Source organism: Notothenia rossii (genome assembly GCF_949606895.1).
Source record: "Notothenia rossii genome assembly, chromosome: 6".
NCBI lineage: Eukaryota > Metazoa > Chordata > Actinopteri > Perciformes > Nototheniidae > Notothenia > Notothenia rossii.
In genome coordinates this window covers 74,348,255-74,368,811 of record NC_136909.1, presented here as the reverse complement: position 1 = coordinate 74,368,811, position 20,557 = coordinate 74,348,255, and the positions used below count along the sequence as shown (strand labels likewise).

General features: G+C 42.0%; 1 protein-coding gene across 3 annotated transcripts; it reads right to left on the bottom strand.

The window, feature by feature from the left end:
- Positions 1 to 800: 800 nt before the first annotated feature.
- Positions 801 to 20,325, bottom strand: efemp1 (EGF containing fibulin extracellular matrix protein 1). Of its 3 annotated transcripts, XM_079690643.1 has the most exons (12): positions 20,122 to 20,325; positions 19,629 to 19,972; positions 19,435 to 19,538; positions 19,234 to 19,279; positions 18,728 to 19,042; positions 5,738 to 5,860; positions 5,263 to 5,382; positions 4,776 to 4,895; positions 4,381 to 4,500; positions 3,455 to 3,581; positions 3,173 to 3,365; positions 801 to 2,651 (listed from the first exon to the last, which is right to left on the bottom strand). In XM_079690643.1, exons 3-12 carry the CDS (start codon positions 19,513 to 19,515, stop codon positions 2,490 to 2,492), a joined length of 1,407 nt encoding a protein of 468 aa, XP_079546769.1. In that variant the 5' UTR covers positions 19,516 to 19,538; positions 19,629 to 19,972; positions 20,122 to 20,325; the 3' UTR covers positions 801 to 2,489. The 3 variants fall into 3 exon arrangements, with proteins under 3 accessions (XP_079546769.1, XP_079546768.1, XP_079546767.1); XM_079690642.1 differs by lacking the exon at positions 19,629 to 19,972 and having other exon boundaries at positions 20,122 to 20,324; XM_079690641.1 differs by lacking the exon at positions 19,629 to 19,972 and having other exon boundaries at positions 20,132 to 20,324.
- Between the last annotated feature and the right edge of the window lie 232 nt (positions 20,326 to 20,557).

Below are 20,557 nucleotides of genomic sequence, written 5' to 3'. Positions count from 1 at the left end.
CTTACAGAACTTTTTTTCATTTTTTCATCCCTGTGATCTACATCCAATGTCTGGCTTTGATCTATTTCATAAATCTAACCGTGATTAATGAAATGTCTAGCTATATGCTGGGAGATTAAGTTAATTATCCTCCGTTACCCTGAGTGGAATATTAATCAAGAACATGAAAAAGTTGCTCTTCTTTGGGAGTTCAGCACATGGTTGAGTCACAGAAAAAGTGGGTGAGCAATGTTTCCTCCTGGGGGTTGAATCATGCACGAACAGCAAAACACAGAGCTCCAATGAGCGACGAGCTGAAGATGGGGTTAGGGGAGCAATGACACATCGTGTATCATTTTACACGTCCCAACGCTGCTCTGACTAAATCTCTTAGACAGAAGAATGATTGAGTAACAACTTACCATTAAACCCCTCCCAACCATTTCACATCTAAATATGTTGTGTGTATATGTGTGTGTGCAGGATTCACATTTGTCCCTCAGCACACATTGACTCAACATACTATATTACTACATCCCCGCTGGAGCTCTTTAAATAAGATAGATATGATGGCTAGGGCATCATGTTCACTGCATTCATCATTGTTATATCCAGATGAAATCATCCTCACGTTTTCCCAAAAGCATTGGAAGAGCAGCGGAGCATATCACACAACCGCTGCATTTTCCATTATACTGTATATGATGTCAGATGTTGTTCACTGTGTTGCAATAACAGTGCAGAGCAGCTTTGTTTTCACACATTTGTTGTTTCTCTCTTTAGTTGTTAGATACAACAACAAAAAAACAGAACAACCTAGCCCCATTTATCCATCATATTTTATTCAACAATATAACTTTTGCTCTTCAGAGTAGAATCAATATAAGATACATATGACAAAATATATTTTAAATAGAAGAGAAAATCATTAAAGCATTTCAATGAAGGAAGTCTTAACAGCATAAATGATACGATTAGTGTTACACATTTTTTACTGTATACCTCTAAGGCACTATGGCATTATTGCTGCTGGAACCACATAAAGACAGATCACTTTCTACACTTGAAGTGGTGACAACATGTTGGTTTTTAATGTGGTTTTCAGTGCTGTGTTTCTACAGTGTACAGTGTTTCAGCAATAAACCACAGCAGACCCGCGGAGTCACGAAAGGCAAAGCAGGTAGTGAAAGATTTCTCATTCTGCCAAAAGTGTGGTGACATTGTATTAACACTTTAATAATCCCCTGTGTCACACTATAGGGCAAAGCACTGTAATTATGTGTATCACGCAAGCCAGCCTGGTGCCAGTGTGTGACTCCATGACTGGGACCGACATAAGAAAGCTCAGCTGTTCCTCAGGAGAATCGCCGTGGCACCAGTGAGCGGTCACTTGGCCGAGGTGTGTTATGAAAGTTGTCATTTCCTGTGCGTGTTCTCGAGTTCAAAGAGAAATCTCTGTTATTGCCTGTCTAACTGAGGTCTGTGGGGATGGCATCACAGAAACGCATAAACACATCAACCAAACCTGGGGGCAGAGAACAAGCTCTTTCTCACTATTTCCCTTTATCTCCCTCTGTGTTTCACACTTTCACTTGCTTGCATGCATACAAAAAGCCAGCCAGCCACACACACACACACTCACACACAATCACACACAGATTTGTAACTTCAATATGTACATGACTTTACTCCTGTGAGTAAAGTCCACGTGCATCAAGCCTGTTTAAATGCGAAGTTTAGTACTCTCTCAAATAACAGGCACATTCCCTTCCTTTACACTTCTGAACTGTTCTGGACTTCTCTGGAAATTATTACTCATGAGTAAAACTATACAAAAACTTGCAGGAACAGTGTGGCGCAGCAGCACTAACCCCTACTACATGCATAAACAGAAGCTGTGATTTACAAGCTCCGTCATTTATTTGTATATAAAAAGCTGCTCATATTGGGTATTTGTCATTTACATTTATATAGAAAATGTGCTTTTTCTCTCTTTCATATGACATAGCCTTTCACGGATGCACACACTCGTTATTGAAAGCAAATGTGGTCTGAAACAAAGTGATTAATGTAGGTACGGCTGCATAAATACTCATCAGTTACAAATTGTGTCCACTAGGCCCCTTTTCCTGATTGCCACGGCTCTGTTTGTTATTCTGGAAGGAGGGGAAGTAAATTAGATCCAGCATCTTATCTTTCTTAAATCCACCTTAGGCCCAAAAACTTAAAAATGGTTCAACTCTAGAGATGAAAAATATATAAATTGTGAAGTGCTTTTGTTGAAACACAGTGCTTAATTCCTTAGAACACATTGAGAGAAAAGGTGCCCAGTGGTCAAATCACAGCATGGGCTGTCAAAAGCAAGCCTATTGGAAGTGCTGTACGAGTCTGGGGCAGCCTACGTTATTGTATTGTAAGAAAATGTATGTTATGATGATACAGGCATCTGCTGTGTTACACTGCTATGTTAGCTAAACCAGGTGTGTGTGGGCTGCTAGGAATTGTGGTGCTCAGAAAGCGTATGGCCCGACTATGATGGTGAGCCGCAGCACAGAGATGGAGCGATAGTTCATGGGCAGATGGAGAGTGACCATCTCCAGGTCCACCACGTGCTCCCTGGGGCCCGACAGAGACTTGGTTAGCACCAGCATGGCACTCACATTGCTGGAACGCTGCAAGAGATATGATAATTCAATAGGAATGTAGGTTAATACCTATTTATCCCATATACTGTATGTACTTGTACATATATTTTTACTGATAAGCAAATGTGAATGTTCAAATTTTTTTATAGTAATCTAGCTAGACAGTTAACCTGCTATGCATCGGTATGTTATTGTAAGCATGTTAGCATGCTGTGTGTTAGCATTGAGGGTACAAGCTTTTTATACATCCATGACGTACGGACTAACTGTTGATTGTTTGTCTTGTTTGCATATAGTGACAAATTATATCTTGTTACAGCAAAACTGTTACTTCTGTGTTACATGGTTGATAAAATCAGTTTTGGAAATGTTTTGGAGGTGGAGTCAGGAAAAGGATAAAAGCGTCAATAGGTGAGTAATGTTATTAACTTAGTTTTGAATTGCAGATATTGACAGCATCGTGACACTGATACAGTTGAGAATGTACTTTTGTCTCCCGTTACACTTCCCCCCAACTTTTCATGTAACACAACAAAATGTTTACTTACCCTCAGGAAAAACTCTCCTGCCTCGTTCCCAGCTTTGATCCTGAAGGTGTTCTGTGTGTTTGAGTACATGTTGGTGGCCTGAATCTGGAAGATTTCTGCTGGTACGGTGCGCTCCGCCTGGATGCTCATGTATTTGTAGACAATTGACGGTGGGAGATTCAGGCACTCAGCCTGAGAGCGGCAGATACAGCGACTGCAAACACAAAACAGTTTAGACAATCTGTTTGAAACTGAAGGCACTACTTGATATTAAAAAGAAAGAACTGGATGAAGTTTACTGACTTTTCGGCGGTTTTGGCGTAAGGGGCCTCGCAGGGGTTTCTGGGATAGCAACGGAAGGCTCCGTAATAGTTCCAGCACATTTCATCTTCTTGGCAGTTATGGGTCCCCGACTCACACTCATTTATGTCTTGTGATTGGCAAAGTGACAGAGAGAGAAAAAAGAATTGAGTAGTTGTCAAAAATAGCTGCTTGACAATAGTATCCCCCACTTCCAAAACACATAAACTCTACACGCTTCATGAAACCGAGCTGTAAAAACAGTGCAATTTGGGAACTGTGTCTTAGGGTTGTTCCTGAATATCCAGCAGCTGTGGAGGTGAAAGGAAACACAAGAGGGAAGCCTGCAGATCTGTAGTTGAGGGAAGCCCCCGATGTAACCCCACACAGGCCTTACTGCAACTCTTTCCCTGCAGCACCATGAAAATAACCCCATCAAACATGCCCCAAACCACAGGGCTATTTCTGGCACAGCAACCTGGATTCATCATCATAACACAACCAGCCGGATTCATGGCTCCCCCTATAAACCCTGCACCTGACCGAGGGGGGAGAGGAAAAAATAACAGCTCTCCCTTTGAGCGAGCGCCGGAGCTTCAAATAAATCCACTTCAAGAAACCAACATCATGCTTATAAATTCACAGAGGTGGCTGAGCAGGGCAACACCAAGTTTGTGTTGCTTAACCTCTGCATTCTTTCCATGACAGTACTGGGTGAGAGTGGCCTTCATTCCCGCTTGAGAGAGGTAAATAAAGTCGGTGATAGCAGGATGATAAAGTTATCTTAAATAGTTAAAGAATAGAGGGAAGGGAAGAAGACATGAGGAACCTTTCTGATGTGAAAACAGAGGGGAGGGTTAGCTAGATAGATAAATACATTCAGAAGGGATAAAAAATAAGATTTATGAAAAAAAGGAGGACTGCAATACCTTGACACAACCTGTTTCCCTGCAGCTGATATCCTTCTGGACACTCACAGGAGTAACTTCCTGGGCTGTTAACACACTGGTACTGACACAGGAAGCTGGAGAAGCCGCATTCATCAATGTCTGTACAGGAAATATACACATTCAAACACAGATAAGGTGGAGAACGAGGATAAGGCGGTGCACTTCGAAATCTTTTACAACCATGAATTTATCTGAAGATGTTTATCTATTTATGTAAAGTATATATGTGTGTGTGTGTGTGTGTGTGTGTGTGTGTGTGTGTGTGTGTGTGTGTGTGTGTGTGTGTGTGTGTGTGTGTGTGTGTGTGCGTGTGCGTGTGCGTGTGCGTGTGCGTGTGCGTGTGCGTGTGTGTGTGTGTGTGTGTGAGAGTCCACCTTGGCAGGAGACTTTGTCTGCAGCCAGATCGTAGCCCTGGTCACACTGGCAGAGGAAGGAACCAATTAGGTTGTAGCAGTGGTGCTGACAGGGATTCTCCACATCACACTCATTCACATCTGAAACAAAAGCAGATGTTTTACATGCATGGAACTTAATATTGTAGTTTTATTGTTGACTATCTGAAGCTCTTCAAGGCTCTTGGCTTGCATAGTGAATACGAGTGGGTGTGAAATAATCAATTTACTTATATTTGTATCATTAAGTAGTTGCAGTTGCTCATCAGATGTCAGTTTACGATTTTATTTGATTATTTGTTAACAGTATAGCACTTTATTATAATAAACTCTTAATAAACATTTGCATTGAAGATCTGGCAACACGCAAGCTTCCTCTGAATAAAAAGGCATTGAAAGAAAAATGTTTTACAACGTAATGTTGTACACAATAAAAAACGAGTACACACATTACTTTTTAATGACTTACCAACACAGCTGTGGTTGTTGCTGGCCAACTTGTGACCTGCGTTGCACTCACAGTAGTATGAGCCCTGTGTGTTCACACATCTGTGCATGCAGTAGTTAGTCAGGGCGCACTCATCTCTGTCTGCAAGGAAAAACAAACACACACAAATTCATGAAAATATGAGTGGTAAGACACAATTCAAAAAGCAATTAAATAAGTTGATAAAAGACTAGACAACATCATTTTCAAAGGCTTCACACCAGTTTTAGTCATATGGCCAAAAGACTGATTTTCACAATCGATTTATCTGCTTGTTATGTGAATAATGTTTCTCAAGTCCTTGCATGTTTTTGGCAGTTAAAACCCCAGAGCTATCCAGATAGAATGATAAAAAAGCAGGACATCTTAATTTTGGATCTTATTAGTCAAGCTAGTTGGTGATTGTTTTTCTGTCGTTTCACCTGCAGAGGAGAGTGTTTTTGCGACAACATCTCACCTATACAGTGGTCTCCATTCTTCTGGTAGCCTTGAGGACACTGGCAGGTGTAGGAGCCTCTGGTGTTGTAGCACGTCTGTTCAGGACCACAAGTGTGTCTGCCTGTCGCACATTCATCTATGTCTGCAATAAACACACAAACACACACAGTGAGAGGAAGCCAAGTTAATGCCTACTGTACGCAGGAACATGTGGCAGACAAAGCAAGGCAACATGTCTGGACTATCTGAACTCTGTGATCTGCGATGTGTGAACTCCACAGACAGTAAAAAAATTCTGTGATCACTGACACCATCACATCACACACATGTTCACACAGAGAGTAGGCGATTAAATAAAGAGGGCTTTTATTCAGAGGCTCCGGGTAAAGGGGAAAACACAGATCATATCTCCTGCTAACAGGACAGCTCTTTGAAGGGGGTGAGAGTTTGAGTGTGTGTGTGTGTGTGAGAGAGAGAGCTCAACTGATAAGTCTTATGCTTTCTACCATAACGCCTCCCCTCTCATCAGACTTTCGTCAACCCAAAAGCACACAGATCCACTTTCTATCCGACACCCCATCTTTGGAAAGTTACATAACATGATCAGTAAAAGTTTGATGTTTGCAGAAGAACTTGAAGAAGAAGCTTGAACGCAAAAATTAAAGATGCTACATTTCTTAAATCAGGTCAAACCATTTTACAAGCATACAATATCCCTGATGTAAACAACAGATTCATTGTTGACCAATTAAGTAATAAGCAGGATTTTAGAAAAGCCAAATCAAAAGTTACCAACTACAGTAAAGGTTTAAACTTATTTTTTTTTAACTGTACAAACAGTTGATATTTAATCGCTTTCAGCAGATATTTGAATTTTCCAGTTTGGGCCACACAGCAGTGGAAATATTCATCTTTTTATCTTGAACACATTCTTCATTTTGGTTTGTTTGGAGTCAGAGCCCAAAAAAAAGTCTCACCATAAACCCCCCCTCACCCCCATTAACTTAACTTCAATCTTCCGTCCCCCCTACACACACACACTACAAATACACCCTTATTTTATACTCTCATCCCTGAGCAGCCATCCTCCTGGGTGGTCTGACACAGCCCATCATATGCAGACAGCCAGTGGGCATCAGCATGACAGACAGTTATCCTCAATACCACACACAGGAAAGGAGGAGGGGGGGTATTATAACAGCATTATGAATCGACAAAAGCATAGCCTAACAATAGTCAGAAAAACCTGACAATAGTACTAGACTCTGTCCTGCTTCGACAGACATTATGTTTGCATGATTTCATAGATTTTATTCCCATTATGAGATATTGTTAAACAACTTTTCTTAATGTATTAAGATTGTTAAATAATATCTTTAACAGAATTATTTTAGTTATAGCGCAAAAACTGGTCCCAAAATGTTGATTTTCTGTTGTTTTCACTGTTCGTTCAGTGTTCCATCTTGTCAGTTATCTGTGAAGCACTTGCACTACTGCGCTAATCCTTATGAAATCCATACAAATAAAGTTTGATTGATTTATCTCGCCATTCCCTCAGTTCCTCAAATGACCCATTTGCCAGTCCTAAAACTTCCACCATCCAGTAGGACTGGTGCTGTTGAGAAATTGGCTTGATTTGCTGCAGATGGGCCCTTTAAACTAAAAGGTAGACAGGCAAGTTGTGTTCACTTCTTAAAGGTAGGAAATGGAAGAGGGCTAAAATGTGTTAGACTATGGGGGCACAGTGATAAGATGAACTCAGTACATTAGGGACAAAAGCAGGGCTCATCTAAAAGCTGCACGTGAGAGACAACAGGTGCGAATTGCATTCAGGGAGGAATGCAAAGAAGAGGCTTGTTGCTCAGTGACCCGCTTAGTGACAGACAAAGATAAAAGCGCTGTTGTTCTGGAAACTCTAACGCTCTGATGTGCCTTGATAGGCATCTGGGAAAGTGCAAATGTAAACAGCACCAAATGAGATACTGAACGCTTGGACTCCAGCAGTATCACGTACTGACCAAAGAGCATAAAGAGATGCTGTTAAAAAAGCCCTGGTGCAATGGAGAGTCTAACTGCTGGCGGGGAACCTGGAGCATCCAGATTCAGCCTCTTAGATCAGGAGATACACTAAACCTGGATGTGGATGATTAGCTTGAGATTGGATTTGGCTTATTATTAAAGGTTGCATCTATCTGGTTGGCAAAATCAATACTGTCTAACGTCCTTCATTCAGTTAACGGTATAGCATCCTTGGGTTAGCTAGCAAGTAACTGAAACTGCCATACTAAACACAATGAGGTGAAACAACTTAACGAAACAACAATTGTTTAAGCTGTAGGTCTACTGTAGTTTGAACACACAGAACAGTAATGGGAGAAACCAACAATACAGAAGTCAGAGTATTAGCTAGCTTGTTTGGTAGCTAAAGAAGCCAACAAGATAAACCACTAGCTAACCCTTTATAGAAAAACAGAGTGAGGTGCTTGTCAGAGAAGAAACTGGAGGTGAAATCCTGCAGAACCAATTAAAAATGTGAATAAATGTTAACATATAGTTGAAGCCAGGATCAAGCACTTAGTGTGAATCACAAACACGCCTATTTACTGGAGGTATTTGGTGATTCACTGAGACTGGAAATGCCCTGCCTTCTGGCAATATATTCAGACAAGTTACAGGCTCCTGGTTCCTGATCAGTCCTGTGGGATGATGTTGGGTTTCAAAGTGCCAAGAAGCAGACAACAACTGAGATGTGGGTGAAATGTTATGGTTTTAGTGACACAAAAAACGGTCACCGAACTGATAAACTAATAAAACGTTGCATTCTACAGCATAGGTAAGGTAAATTCCGGGATTGAAACGTAAAAAAAGCTAATGCTGAAATGCCAGCAGGAGTTGCAAAAGGTAGACAGATTGTATAGAAGTCTATAACAACAATTACAATACTTCGCTAATGATTATAAAGAAGCTTTAGGGCGTGGCAAAATTGTGACTGACAAGGGGATACCACGCAGTGTTGTCTGGTACTGGTACTAATCCACGAACAAATGTGTGAGATCACGGTGACTTAAACAACTCCCTGTAGTGTCTGGTCTAAAGCTCCAAGGCCCAACAGAAGGTACATTTGTCTTTTTATGATTTAAGTTGTTTTGTTTTTTTAAGTGACCAAAAGTGATCAATCTATTAAGGGTAAGCAATTACTTTCTTGGATAAGATGAATGACCAATCAGATAGGTAGCAGAGCTTGACCAATAACAGTTGGCAAACTAAACTTCTAGTTTTCTTTTTTAATTGGAGTCAGAGCTGCTCCACATATGGCTTCAAGGCTACAGATTTACAAGAATTACATCAGGTACTTGAAATCATTCAGGATTGAGTTACCTGGAGTACAATTACATATATGCCACTGTGTATGTAAGTCCATGAAAAACGGTGTCGCTGGTGCATGGCAGACATCTGCGACTGGATCATGTTCTAACACTCTCCTACATAGGGTGTAGAAACCATCTGTTGGTGCGAAGTAACTGCACATGGCTAACTGTAAATTGTTTAAATGTGAACAATGCACCGATGCTTCCTAAGAAGTTCCTCGTAGGAAAAGTCAGAATCATTATTATCCCCTTTAAGAAAGCTTGGATAGCTCTAAATAAAAGCATGCTGTGTGTGCTGAAAGTAATCCAAAGGTTCATTCACGGGAATAACTTGTGGTAACTGCTACTTTGTCACTAAACCTTTTAAAGGCTGCCAGTACAAAGTTCCACAAAAGTTTGCGTGTGCATGTGTGTGTGTGTGTGCGTGCGCGCGTGCGTGTGTGTGCGTGTGCGTGTGCGTGTGCGTGTGTGTGTGTGTGTGTGTGTGTGTGTGTGTGTGTGTGTGCGTGCGTGCGTGTGCGTGTGTGCCTGTGTGCGTGTGTGTGTGGGGAGTGGCTGGTTCTAAGGTCCCATAAAGCCTCAACAGCTTACCACATGTAGTACAGTCCATATAGTTTACACAGGAAAACAGATTTTACCATCTAATGTGATGATGTGTTGCGTGTGTGGAGAAGTGACTCTGTTCTCTGAGGTCAGATTCTTTCCTTTTTTTCAGGATTTATTTAACACAGCTTACAAGTTTCCTCTTAGAGCCTGCTGTAACATCACAGGGAAAGATAAGGCTGTCCAGCAGGAGGGTGGAAGATGTAAAAAGAAAGAATGAGGAGAAAGGGTGGAGGCCTCTTTTTTTTTTTTTTAAACAAAAAGGGCTTTTTAAGATTTGAAGTTAGAGTTATGGCCGTGTGTGCATATGTGATGTCAGAGTTAAAAACTCCTAGCTTTTCAAGGAGATTAATTCTAAATGCCTTGTGGGAGTTGGGGGAGTAACGGCAATGGCGGCAGCTCAAAGAATGCAAGTGTGTGTGTGTAATGAACAAGTGGGTGTGTACTGTTTGAGGTGCTTTGAACATTAAATGGTCTTTTACAATGTTATATACCGAATTGTGGTGTTACACCATAAAGAGATGTAGTGTGTTAGTGCGTGCATATTGCTGAGAAAGAAATAGCATATGTGTCCAAAACGGGAACTAGAAAGTGTTTGGCCAGAATTCAAAACAATGTGTTATTTGCTCCAGATTTAAACTGACATGATAGGGCTTGTTGTAATTATCACTTGAGAGCATTTAGTCTTGTTTTCACTGAATCACTGCAATGGAAAGCAGAAGCTGTTCCAAAAACATTTGGAGCCGTTCTGCTGTTGGACGGTGTCTCTGTTTCCCTCTGATTATTGGATAATTCAATCTTTGGGAAAGCAGGGGGCAAGATGTGCGAAGTTAATAGCCCATAACATTTCACAATGTCTAATTTATTAGCATGTCATACACCCTGAGCGTTTCGTTTTGCTTAACCTCAAACACCTTAATATCACCCCTTCAGCTGCACTGCACGTTTTTCATTTGTGTATAATTCTCTCTGCAATGCAGTGTAAAATGCAGCTATCAGTGGCTCGAACACGACCTCAGGACAAATGGGAGTGGTAGTGTTCCCCTTTCAAATCAAGCCCGAACACAAAGCAGATAAGAAATCAAAGAATTCAAGGCACTCTAACGTTATATTCTGTGTATTTCCATCCCTATTAGGGCATCAAATATTTCCATGCTATTGCTATTCGCACCACTCCCAAGATTCCCCCTCCTATCGCTCTCATTGTTCAAAAGTTAGAGGAGTTTTAGTCATGCTGACACTAAGTGATTTGTGAGTTTGTTCTACACTCTTCTAAAAGGTCGGGCACAGTCTTGACATTCTTGAAAATCCATCCAGTGTGCCAGCTACATTCCCAACTGATAATAATCCTTCCTGTTACTGTGAAAATGTCTTAAAAAATAAAAAGAGCAATTCTCCTGCTATTCATTTCGATATTCAATCACTCTGCCGACTGACATGTGTCAGCTGTAGCCTTTAGAGAAAATGTGTGGCATGGAAGGAATGAAACCTGAAAATAAGGTCAAAATAAAAGAGTGATAAAACGAGTAAAAGGAGAAACTGTGTGCAGCACGAAATCTGCGATCGCATGCGAGTGTCGCCCAGCTGAGCGCAGTAATGATTTATAGCAGCCCTGTGACCCTTTCCATCATGATGTAAACGGAAAGAGCAACACATGTAAGCACATCAGAGGAGGAAGCAGCTGGACGTTGGACAGGCACCGACCTCGGGGAGAATAATAACAACAACATTAAGCACTTGCGTCGAGGAGACACGGCAAAGCTGCTTCCTTTCTGCTCTCTGCCATCGTGAAGCCAGCGAGGAGCCAGCAGCAAAAACAACAAGCAATAACAGCACACTGTACGGCAACACTGCACAGTCCAGGAGGGGGGCTGCTTGGCTTGTGCTCACAGAGTCTGAAAAATACTCTGGTTTTCTCTGGTGATGAAATACTGTCACCATGTCATGCTTGTAAAAACACAGGAGGGCAGGAAGTCATTCTTGTTGTAATGTGTTGATCTTGTTTTAGGATGGTGTTGCCAAAAATGTAGCCATTATACCCTTGATTGCTTAGTTACTTAGATCAAGAGATTACATTATGTTTATTGCCATAGAGACGCTGATGTCAAAATACATTAGGAAATTAAGAGAGCAGTTATAAACTGGAAAAATTCTTTATCAGAAGTTGCAACATCAACAGGTTTTCTGGCACAGTTTGCAAATGGAAAGTGAGTCTTGAAAGTCAACAATCTTAACAATTTTAATTAACAAGAACAGACTTTAAAACAAGAAGGTTACTAGATGTTTGAGGCAGATACGGTTACTAATGAGTGGTTTGAACATCTAGGGATGATTTATTGACTGGTTTTCAATTTCTTTTTTACTAAGATACATGTAATTGTTCATAAACTGTTGAGATTCTCAGTCACTGTCATTCCTAGAAAGCATCTACCATCCAAAGGTTCAAACTAAGGAGTTAGAGAGTTAAACCACACTGTGGTGCACAAGGAGAATCGCATAGTGAAGACGCACTGTAGCAGTCTGAGAACAGGTGGAAGACAAGAGCTTAGCTGGTAATAGGAGGGTTCAACAGGCACAAAGGTGTGCCTCAGATGTCTTTTTGTTTGAGTAACCCTAAACAAAGTGGGCCAGCTTGTGTTTGATCCCACTTCCTCAACAAAACCATAGCAGAACGTTTAATTTAACATCCTGTATGTCCTGTATCACGTTCCCCTCACTGTTGAAGTCTATGCAACCTTCTCCAAATCTGTGTTGCCAATCTTTGATGGATGTTAGAGAGAAACAAAAACTGACAGGATAACATCTAAAGGAATTTCCTGAAAAACTGTAATCGCTCTCTGTGTATCCTCACATCTTTTCACAAAGACTGTGTGGCTAGGGCTTGTTTCTTCAAGTGTAAAATGTCAGGATGAGATGACAACAAGTGGAGCTGTAAAGTATAAACTGTAAAGGTCAAATTGTGCAGCAGCGTCACGTCTCTCTGCTTGTTCTGCTCTCTGCATTCCTGCTCCTCACAGATCGATCCGATGCTTATCTGTCAAAGGTGGTGAGTAATTCCTACCATCACAAAAGATGGGAGCATACCGAAAAAACAACCACCACTGACATTCCAGAGATATTCCTCCCAAGTGCATTGCATCTGCGTAGAAAAATGTTATTGCATGCACCCGGCCTTGTTTGGAAAAGTACACAAGTTCTCTGTCACACAAGGATTAACGGACTTAATAGAACATAGTTAGGAAAGATTTCCAGCCACTGCAGGTAAAGAGCGTCCGGCTTAAATCAGTCAGGCATGTATGTAGCTGGTAATGTGGCCTGCATGACCTCAAGAAACCAGACAGGTAAACAGGAGTGTCATGTCTTTTCATGTCCCATACTGCAGCGCATGAGTATCTAATTTAGACATTACAAATAAGTATGTGATCTCAAGACGTGAGAGGAGAATGTCAGAAAGTGTAAAACTTGATCTGGCCAACATCAAATGCCTGAAGCCACTACAAGTACAGATCAGTTTGTTATGAGCACTCTCTAACAATGTTCAACTGTAAATGAGGATCATAAAATAACGCCTTTCCACTTTTTTTCTCATGTAAACGATTCCTCCGCTTTTGATGAAGAACCTCAACTTCTAGGAGGAAGTGATCTCACCTCTGCTGAAAATAAGAGTTAATATGCATACATAAGACTACAACAAGCCACTTGTAGGCATCTCCTTATGGTAAACACAGTAAGTGTGTGTGTATGTATGTTTGCAGGGTGGGGGGAGGTCATGGAAATGCAAGGCATCATTAAGCTGTCACACATACAGTAAGGCTTCATAGTGTGTCTGTGTGGCCGGGGCTGGGGGGGGGGGGGGGGTGGGTCGCCAACTTCCCCGATGTGTCACTGCAACAACACACACTTACTCTCGGGTTCACACTCAGGGCCAAAAGGGCTTTATTGCACCATTAGCACAATGAGAACGAATATTAAATCTACACTGAGAAGGAAGAAGTGAAGTGTATTATGTAATTTGTGGTGTGTTTTTGCTTTTAATCAGCATAAATATTCTTATTTTTATTTTATTTTAAGCTTTGGAAAACTGGCAGCATTATTTTTCCAGTGCATTTAGCTGAACTTTCTACTATTCACCACACGCTCAGCAGTAAGTCACCAAAACAGCTCAGCAGCAGCTCGGCTCATGACGTCTGTACAACCTGGCTTGGTCAGTGCTCCGGCACTTCTGTGGTTATTTAGTGAGTGTCAGCCTTTCATCTTCCCGTCTGCCCTACCTGACTCGGCACTCTAGGTTTCCTCCACAGTGGTGAGTTAGCAGGGAAGGAGCCTGGTGTAAGCGCTATTTGATACATTGAGGTTTCCCCCTATTGAAAGTTAATGGGAATTCCTTCGCTAGCAAGATACGTAGCTATGCAACACAGCCACTGTGGAATAAAATAAAAGAAGAAAAAAAGACAATTCTGTGTCCAAGAACAATTGGCTCATTGTAGCGAGTTAAAGGTAATGACAGAGAAACCAGAGACTGATGTAAACAAAGATTATATCACTCCACCAACAGAAACGTACGCCCATGAGACGGCACGAGACGCCTTCCAGTTTAAACTCCCGTCATTTCAAAGCAATAACACTGACAGCAACAGCCTATCTTTGTTTAGCCCATGCACTGAAACGGCACGCCAGCGAATGAATAAGTATTGCACCCATGCCAGCTTCCTTATGTGGTTACTTTAGCTGATATGCTGCCATGTTTTACACTCTAATAAAACCTAATTGGGTTTCAATTCAGAGAAACACATAAAGCACCTCACACATATCTTTGCCCCAGGTGTAAAATCAAATGTGTTACTTTCACTGGAGCTCTGTGACCACAAGCCTCACCACACAGCCACTCACCACATGCCTCTGCCTATTGGCACGAGGAACTCCTACCCAATGAACACATAAGATTTATGGTCATGGTGCACTTTGCCTTACATTACTTTGATACAGCTGACTCTACATGTACATATCCTCACTCAACATCCTGATCTCACACAGACAGATGGCAAAGTTAAAGCTGTATACACATGCCATCAGAGATGCTCTCTCAGGTGCAGCTATGAACATCTGCCGCAGAGCGAGAAGGTGGGTGTATGTGTGATAGAGAGACAAAAAATGAGTCTGTAAACCACTCCCATTTGTAAAGATCAAAGAGTCTTGCCCAAACACAGCATCACACCAACACAGCTTTGCGCAGTTACCAAAATCTCAACCTGCGCCCAGCCAAGGGAATATATACTTTAAAGAGCAACTTGCAGGTTTTTTTTTTTTTACTACATTTCTGCTTAACCTTGCCTGAAAATTACAATTAAAAATGTTAATGCAGGATTTTATATGTTTTACAAGACATAAGGGCAGGAATTCAGAGGAAATGGAGCCGTTTTGAGCTCTGCTACTAAAAACTGCTTTTTTTTAACGTCAAACGCGTCATATTACGTCACATGGGGGAGTTAACTTTCTCGGACTCGTTGTCTGCCCAATCCGCGGTAGTAGTTTGTAGTTGGTTTGAGCGGTTGTGATTTAGTGAGCTGGTATTTTTTTGGTAATTTTACATTGCATTTCACCATTTGTAATCATGGTGAGCTTTTGCTTGTGCAGGTTGCACAAACTCAAGCCTGTCAGGGCATCGACTCCACAGTTTCCCTCACGGGAAAAGGACCGGAGCTAGCGTTCGTTCCTGGGTGCGTTGTGCATCCACCTCCCTGCAGCACATACTCCGTCTCCACAGCTTTATCAAGAAACCGTATTACATCTCTCTCCCCCCCTTCGCTGTCTCTCTCTCCCCCCTTCGCTGCTCTCTCCCCCCTTCGCTGCTCTCTCTCCCCTCCGGTACACGGCACCGTAAGACTAGTGTAGAGCAGTGGCGTAGCTGTGGGTGGGCCCGGGTGGGCCTGGGCCCACCCACATGCACGTCTGGCCCACCCACAGCCAATTAGCGCTTAGCGCAGAGCCGGGAAGCCCAGAAGGAAGTGCCACAAACTGCAGTTCATCTAGTGGCCGACATGGGATGGATGCAGAAAGGAGCAATTCCCATAGACCCCCATGTTAAAATGCCCAACTTTACAGCAGAAATAAACATGTTTCTAGCCTGGATCCAATCAAACTTATTCTGGATATAGTTAGATTCCACCTTCATGACAATGGAACAGGGAGTGCATTTTTTACCGTGAATTTTTATAGTAAGTAAAGTAACTTTTGCCGTGAGTGAATGAAAGTATTATTTCTTCTTGAAGTCTGCAGTTTAGCATGAACACATTTGCTGAATATGAAAACACTCAGTGTGTGCCCATGTGCGACTGTCAAGGATAAACAACCTGTGGCCGCCGATATATATTTATATATATATATATATATATATATATATATATATATATATGTCATATGTATTATTGCTACACAAACATTACATTGCAGTTGTAGTGTCCGTTTCTAATATGCAAAAAGACAGCAACATGCGTCTTTTAGATCTTTCCAGACGAGAGATCTCTCTCCCCCGTGTGCGAGGGGGCAGGGCAGTTTACACACACGCAGCTACATTCATGCAACACACACATACACGGAGGAGATGGCGGAGAGAACGCGCTCCGAGGTGTGGTTAAACTATAGCCGTGTCGATGTGGACAATGCTCGTTACCAAAAGTGCAATAAGAGTTTAGCATGTAAGGGCGGTAACACGAGCAGTTTGTCAAAACATCTTGCAAAAGTGCACCACATCCAGACGGAGAAATGAACCGGGTTCGACAGTCTTTCTAGTAGCTCTGTAGCCCCATCCACGAGTAACGTTTCCACGTCAGGTGTTATGTATGCTAGCAGCAACACACGGAGTTAACTACATTATAAAAAACATGGGTTAATGATTAGAGGTAACTGAGTTATTTATTTTGTTAAAGTTTCAGCTATTCTGTTTACAGTTCTGTCTTCAGATTATTTAATACGATTTGTTAAAACATTGTTGTTTCTTTTGATGTGAAATATTATGTATTTAATTTAAATAAAAAGCAATGTTAGTTGTGTTCACAATTTGTTTAGTAAGTTTACCTTATTTTTTTCTCCAAAAGAACCGATAAAAGTACCGTTAAAAGGACCGGATCGATAAGCGCTATTGATAAAAGTTAAAACCTTAACGATACCCATCCCTGTCAGTTTTACACACATTCTGAGGCCGCCGTGCCTATGTTTTTATCTTCACTGCTAATTTATGCTTATGTTCTATTAGTGCATTAAAAAATCATTAAAATCATTAATGAAGTTTCAGCTCAGACCCCACGCTTAATATGTCTCCCCCTGGCCCACCTAGATTTCTCCAGGCCCACCTAAACAATAATTCCTGGCTACGCCACTGGTGTAGAGTTGCATTAGGTAACGCTGTGGTGGCTGTACTGCTCCAGCCGTCTCCTTTGTGTTTGTTTGTTTGTTTCCCCCTGTCTGTGTTGTTTGTGTGGGCGTGGTGGCTGTCACTCCTGGCTCCCGGCTCAACCTCCACTCACCTGCTGCAATCAGCTGTGCACCCTCCCCGACTACACACCTGCTTTCCATCAAGCCATTTACAACGGCATATCAACGAAGGCTCCACCACCTTTCTCCGCCAGATCGTCAAGTATCAGCCGTATCTCGCGTCTCTCCTCCGGTACACAGCACCGTAGTGTGGAGTTGCATTAGGTAACGCGAGATACGGCTGATACTTGCGCATTAGTTTCTGTTATGGATCAGTATCAACAGTCCTGCCAGTAACGTTACTATATTATCAATACTACTTTAGTTATAGCCTGATATATGATTGCTAACTTTACAATGCTGTGATGTGACTGACGTTAGCTAACATGCTAACGCCGGTCACTCACCAAGACAGCTGCTCTGTTCTCCACTGGTTCTCTACACAACAAAGCTCCATTTCTCTCCGATGGCCGTTATTTTTTCTAATCCTTGGCTGCTCCTGGTCTCTTGGACGCCTAGCAGGCTCATAATTATAATCATATGCATTCGAATATATATTTTCAACCTCTTCTGTGTCAAAACTAGCATTGTGATCCATGTTTATTCATACGTTAGACCGGCCGCTCTCCCCCTTGTTTCCCCCATGTTACGTCACACGCGGGAGGTCACGTGCGGAGGCTTTTTTATGCGGAAGTGAAAATGTCTTACTAAAACGACGCCAGATGTCACTGTAGTGTATATTTCTGTATATTTTTGTCAAATCTAGTGTATTCATCATTTTCCTACACATTTATTCACTGGTGTCTCTAACCTGCAAGTTGCTCTTTAAGTATAAAGTCTTAAATATGAGAACAGGGTTAGGGTTAACCCCATCTCTTGATTCGCCCCTGAAGAGGAAGAACTTAATGAACTTAAGAAGAACAATTTCTTATATTTTAAGAAGATTCTGAACTCGGGCCAAAAACATCATGCTGCAAACGACCAAAAAGTTTAGAAAACATGACATCGCAGAGAGAAGAAACAAGAAGCTTGCAACACATCTGGCAGCTATGCATGGGTTAGCTGTTGATGACTGTCAGGCAGTTGGATGAACAGTTCACCTTTGGAGTTCTGCTTATTGAGGCTCTTGAGTCTTTAGCAAGCAGCGAGTGTTGAAAGGCTCCTCAGAAGTGAAATTGGACTCTTTCAACAATATATACAAAAATGATGTAGAAGTTCAAAAGGGACGGCTGCCACACTTAAAGTCGGCCCTCAGATTCCACCCTAAAAAAGTGGGTGCAGATTCAAACTCTAATCTACTGACTAATTTGTAACGCAGTATACTGGCATAATTAAATGTTTGTTTTGGGTAATGTTTTGACCACCTAAGTATCAGTAGTACTGTATGCTTTTGTTGCTTTTAGCCAGATGCAGTGCTGCATGGAAAACATGTCTGAAGGTGAATCTATAAGGGATATGTTCGTTTTCTCTTTTTACTGCGATAAGAGGATGGAAAAGGCTAGTTTTTAAGTGACTTTGATGCTACTTGTTCTTTTGGCTGAGCAGAGAGGGGTGGGTGCTGCTCTTACCTCTGCAGAAGTTCTGCTCATCTGCAGTGTATCCGGCTGTACAGCGGATGGTGCGGCTGTTCCCCTGGGTGCCTCTAGTCCGGGGGGGTACAGGCGGGACAGCAGGGACGGCAGGGACAGCAGGGACAGCAGGGACAGCAGGGACAGCAGGGACAGCAGGGACAGCAGAGACAGGGTCCGGCAGCTGCACCTGCTCGCCATCCTTACTGATATAGATGATGGCGCTCTTGGGGAGGCAGAGGTATCCACCAAAGTGGTTGACACACTGCATACCTCCTTTGCAGGCATCCTCTAACAACTCACACTCATCGATGTCTGACAGGGAAAGAACATTATGAAAGAAAAAAGTAGATGATATATAGCATTATCTTGGCTGGAATATTTAAATTGGTTAAATAAATAACATATATTAAACTTAATTGAATGTATTAAAATCATTATTAGGCATTAAAAGCTGCTCGGTGTTATATTAACCGATAATTAAAAAATGTCAGTCAATATCTCACCTCTGCACTGCTCTTTGGTACTGTCATACTCATACCCTTCTGTGCACTGTGAAGGAGGGATAACAATGACTGTAATTGTCCCATAATGTAACATCATATGATAATTAAAAACACGAGGCACTCAGTTCCCCATCAGCAAATGAAAGTACGCAGCGTACCAAGCCCCATAGAAACACGAGGTGTTAAACATCTCTCACTTACTGTGTAGTAGACAGGCTCCTCAGCCTCCTGAGAGAGGACATGTGTGAAAACCGCAAACAGACACACGCAGATCCCCAGCATGTCGACCAAACCACGGAGCAGCACTGTAACGAGATGCAGAGGAACCAAATGGATAGAGCGTGCAAGATCATTTTTCGCTTGACAAGCCTACAAGTTTTAATACCAGTTATTACATCATTGATGGCATTGCTTAACGAGTCCCAACATCTCCCGCTGTTGGCGTGATGTTTATGTTGGCACGTCTCCAGCTAAATCTGCGACTTCAACTAAGTGAAGTGTTTTTATGCTGTATTTATTCCAAAAGGATTAGTGCGTAATACGCGTAAAGATCGTGCATAAACATGCCCTCCTGTGTCAGTCACTGTCAGGAAAATGAACGAGTTAATCAGCCATGCAGAGCTCGTGTTGATTAAAATGTGCACAAAACATGTTCAACTTAACAAGCCTCCCAGTCAAATATTACTCTTCCTCGTTCACCGCACAATGTTCCTACTGACACTTGTTACTGGGCAATTCCCTGAAACAAGAGAAATACACAAGAAACAAGTGGTACTGCAAACAAAAAATATCTCACTTGTTTCAACATTCACAATCCTTCAACAGCTATCATTGTTATCTTTCACATCGCAGTACTGTATGCATTAGCTTTGTCATCCCGTGGCGTACCTGCAATTACCTGCGGATCTCCAACTTGCCGAAGATGTCCCCGGGTTATGTTTTTGTTGCGAATCCGTGTGCGCTGGCTTTTATTCTGCAGAAAGTGCAGTAGATGTTAGATGTTGGATGTTAGTCGGAGTACAAGTAGCACTTGTGATGAACATGCTGCTCGTATACTATGACATGCTGGGGGCGGTGTACCGGGCAGGTTGAGCTCAGGCTTTCTCTCTCACCGGGGAGCAGTAAACCATCAGCAGGCTACAGTGGCTCCCTCTATAGACTGATGACTAGTGATTAAAAAAGAGGTAATAATCATAAAACGGCTATCGATGGAAAACTGAGCTAAAAAATAATCTGTGATTAGTCCTTAGTCATTATATTACTTCACAGAGCGAACATATTCCCATCGGTGAAGAACCCAAAGTAAACAGAGTAAGGGTTACCA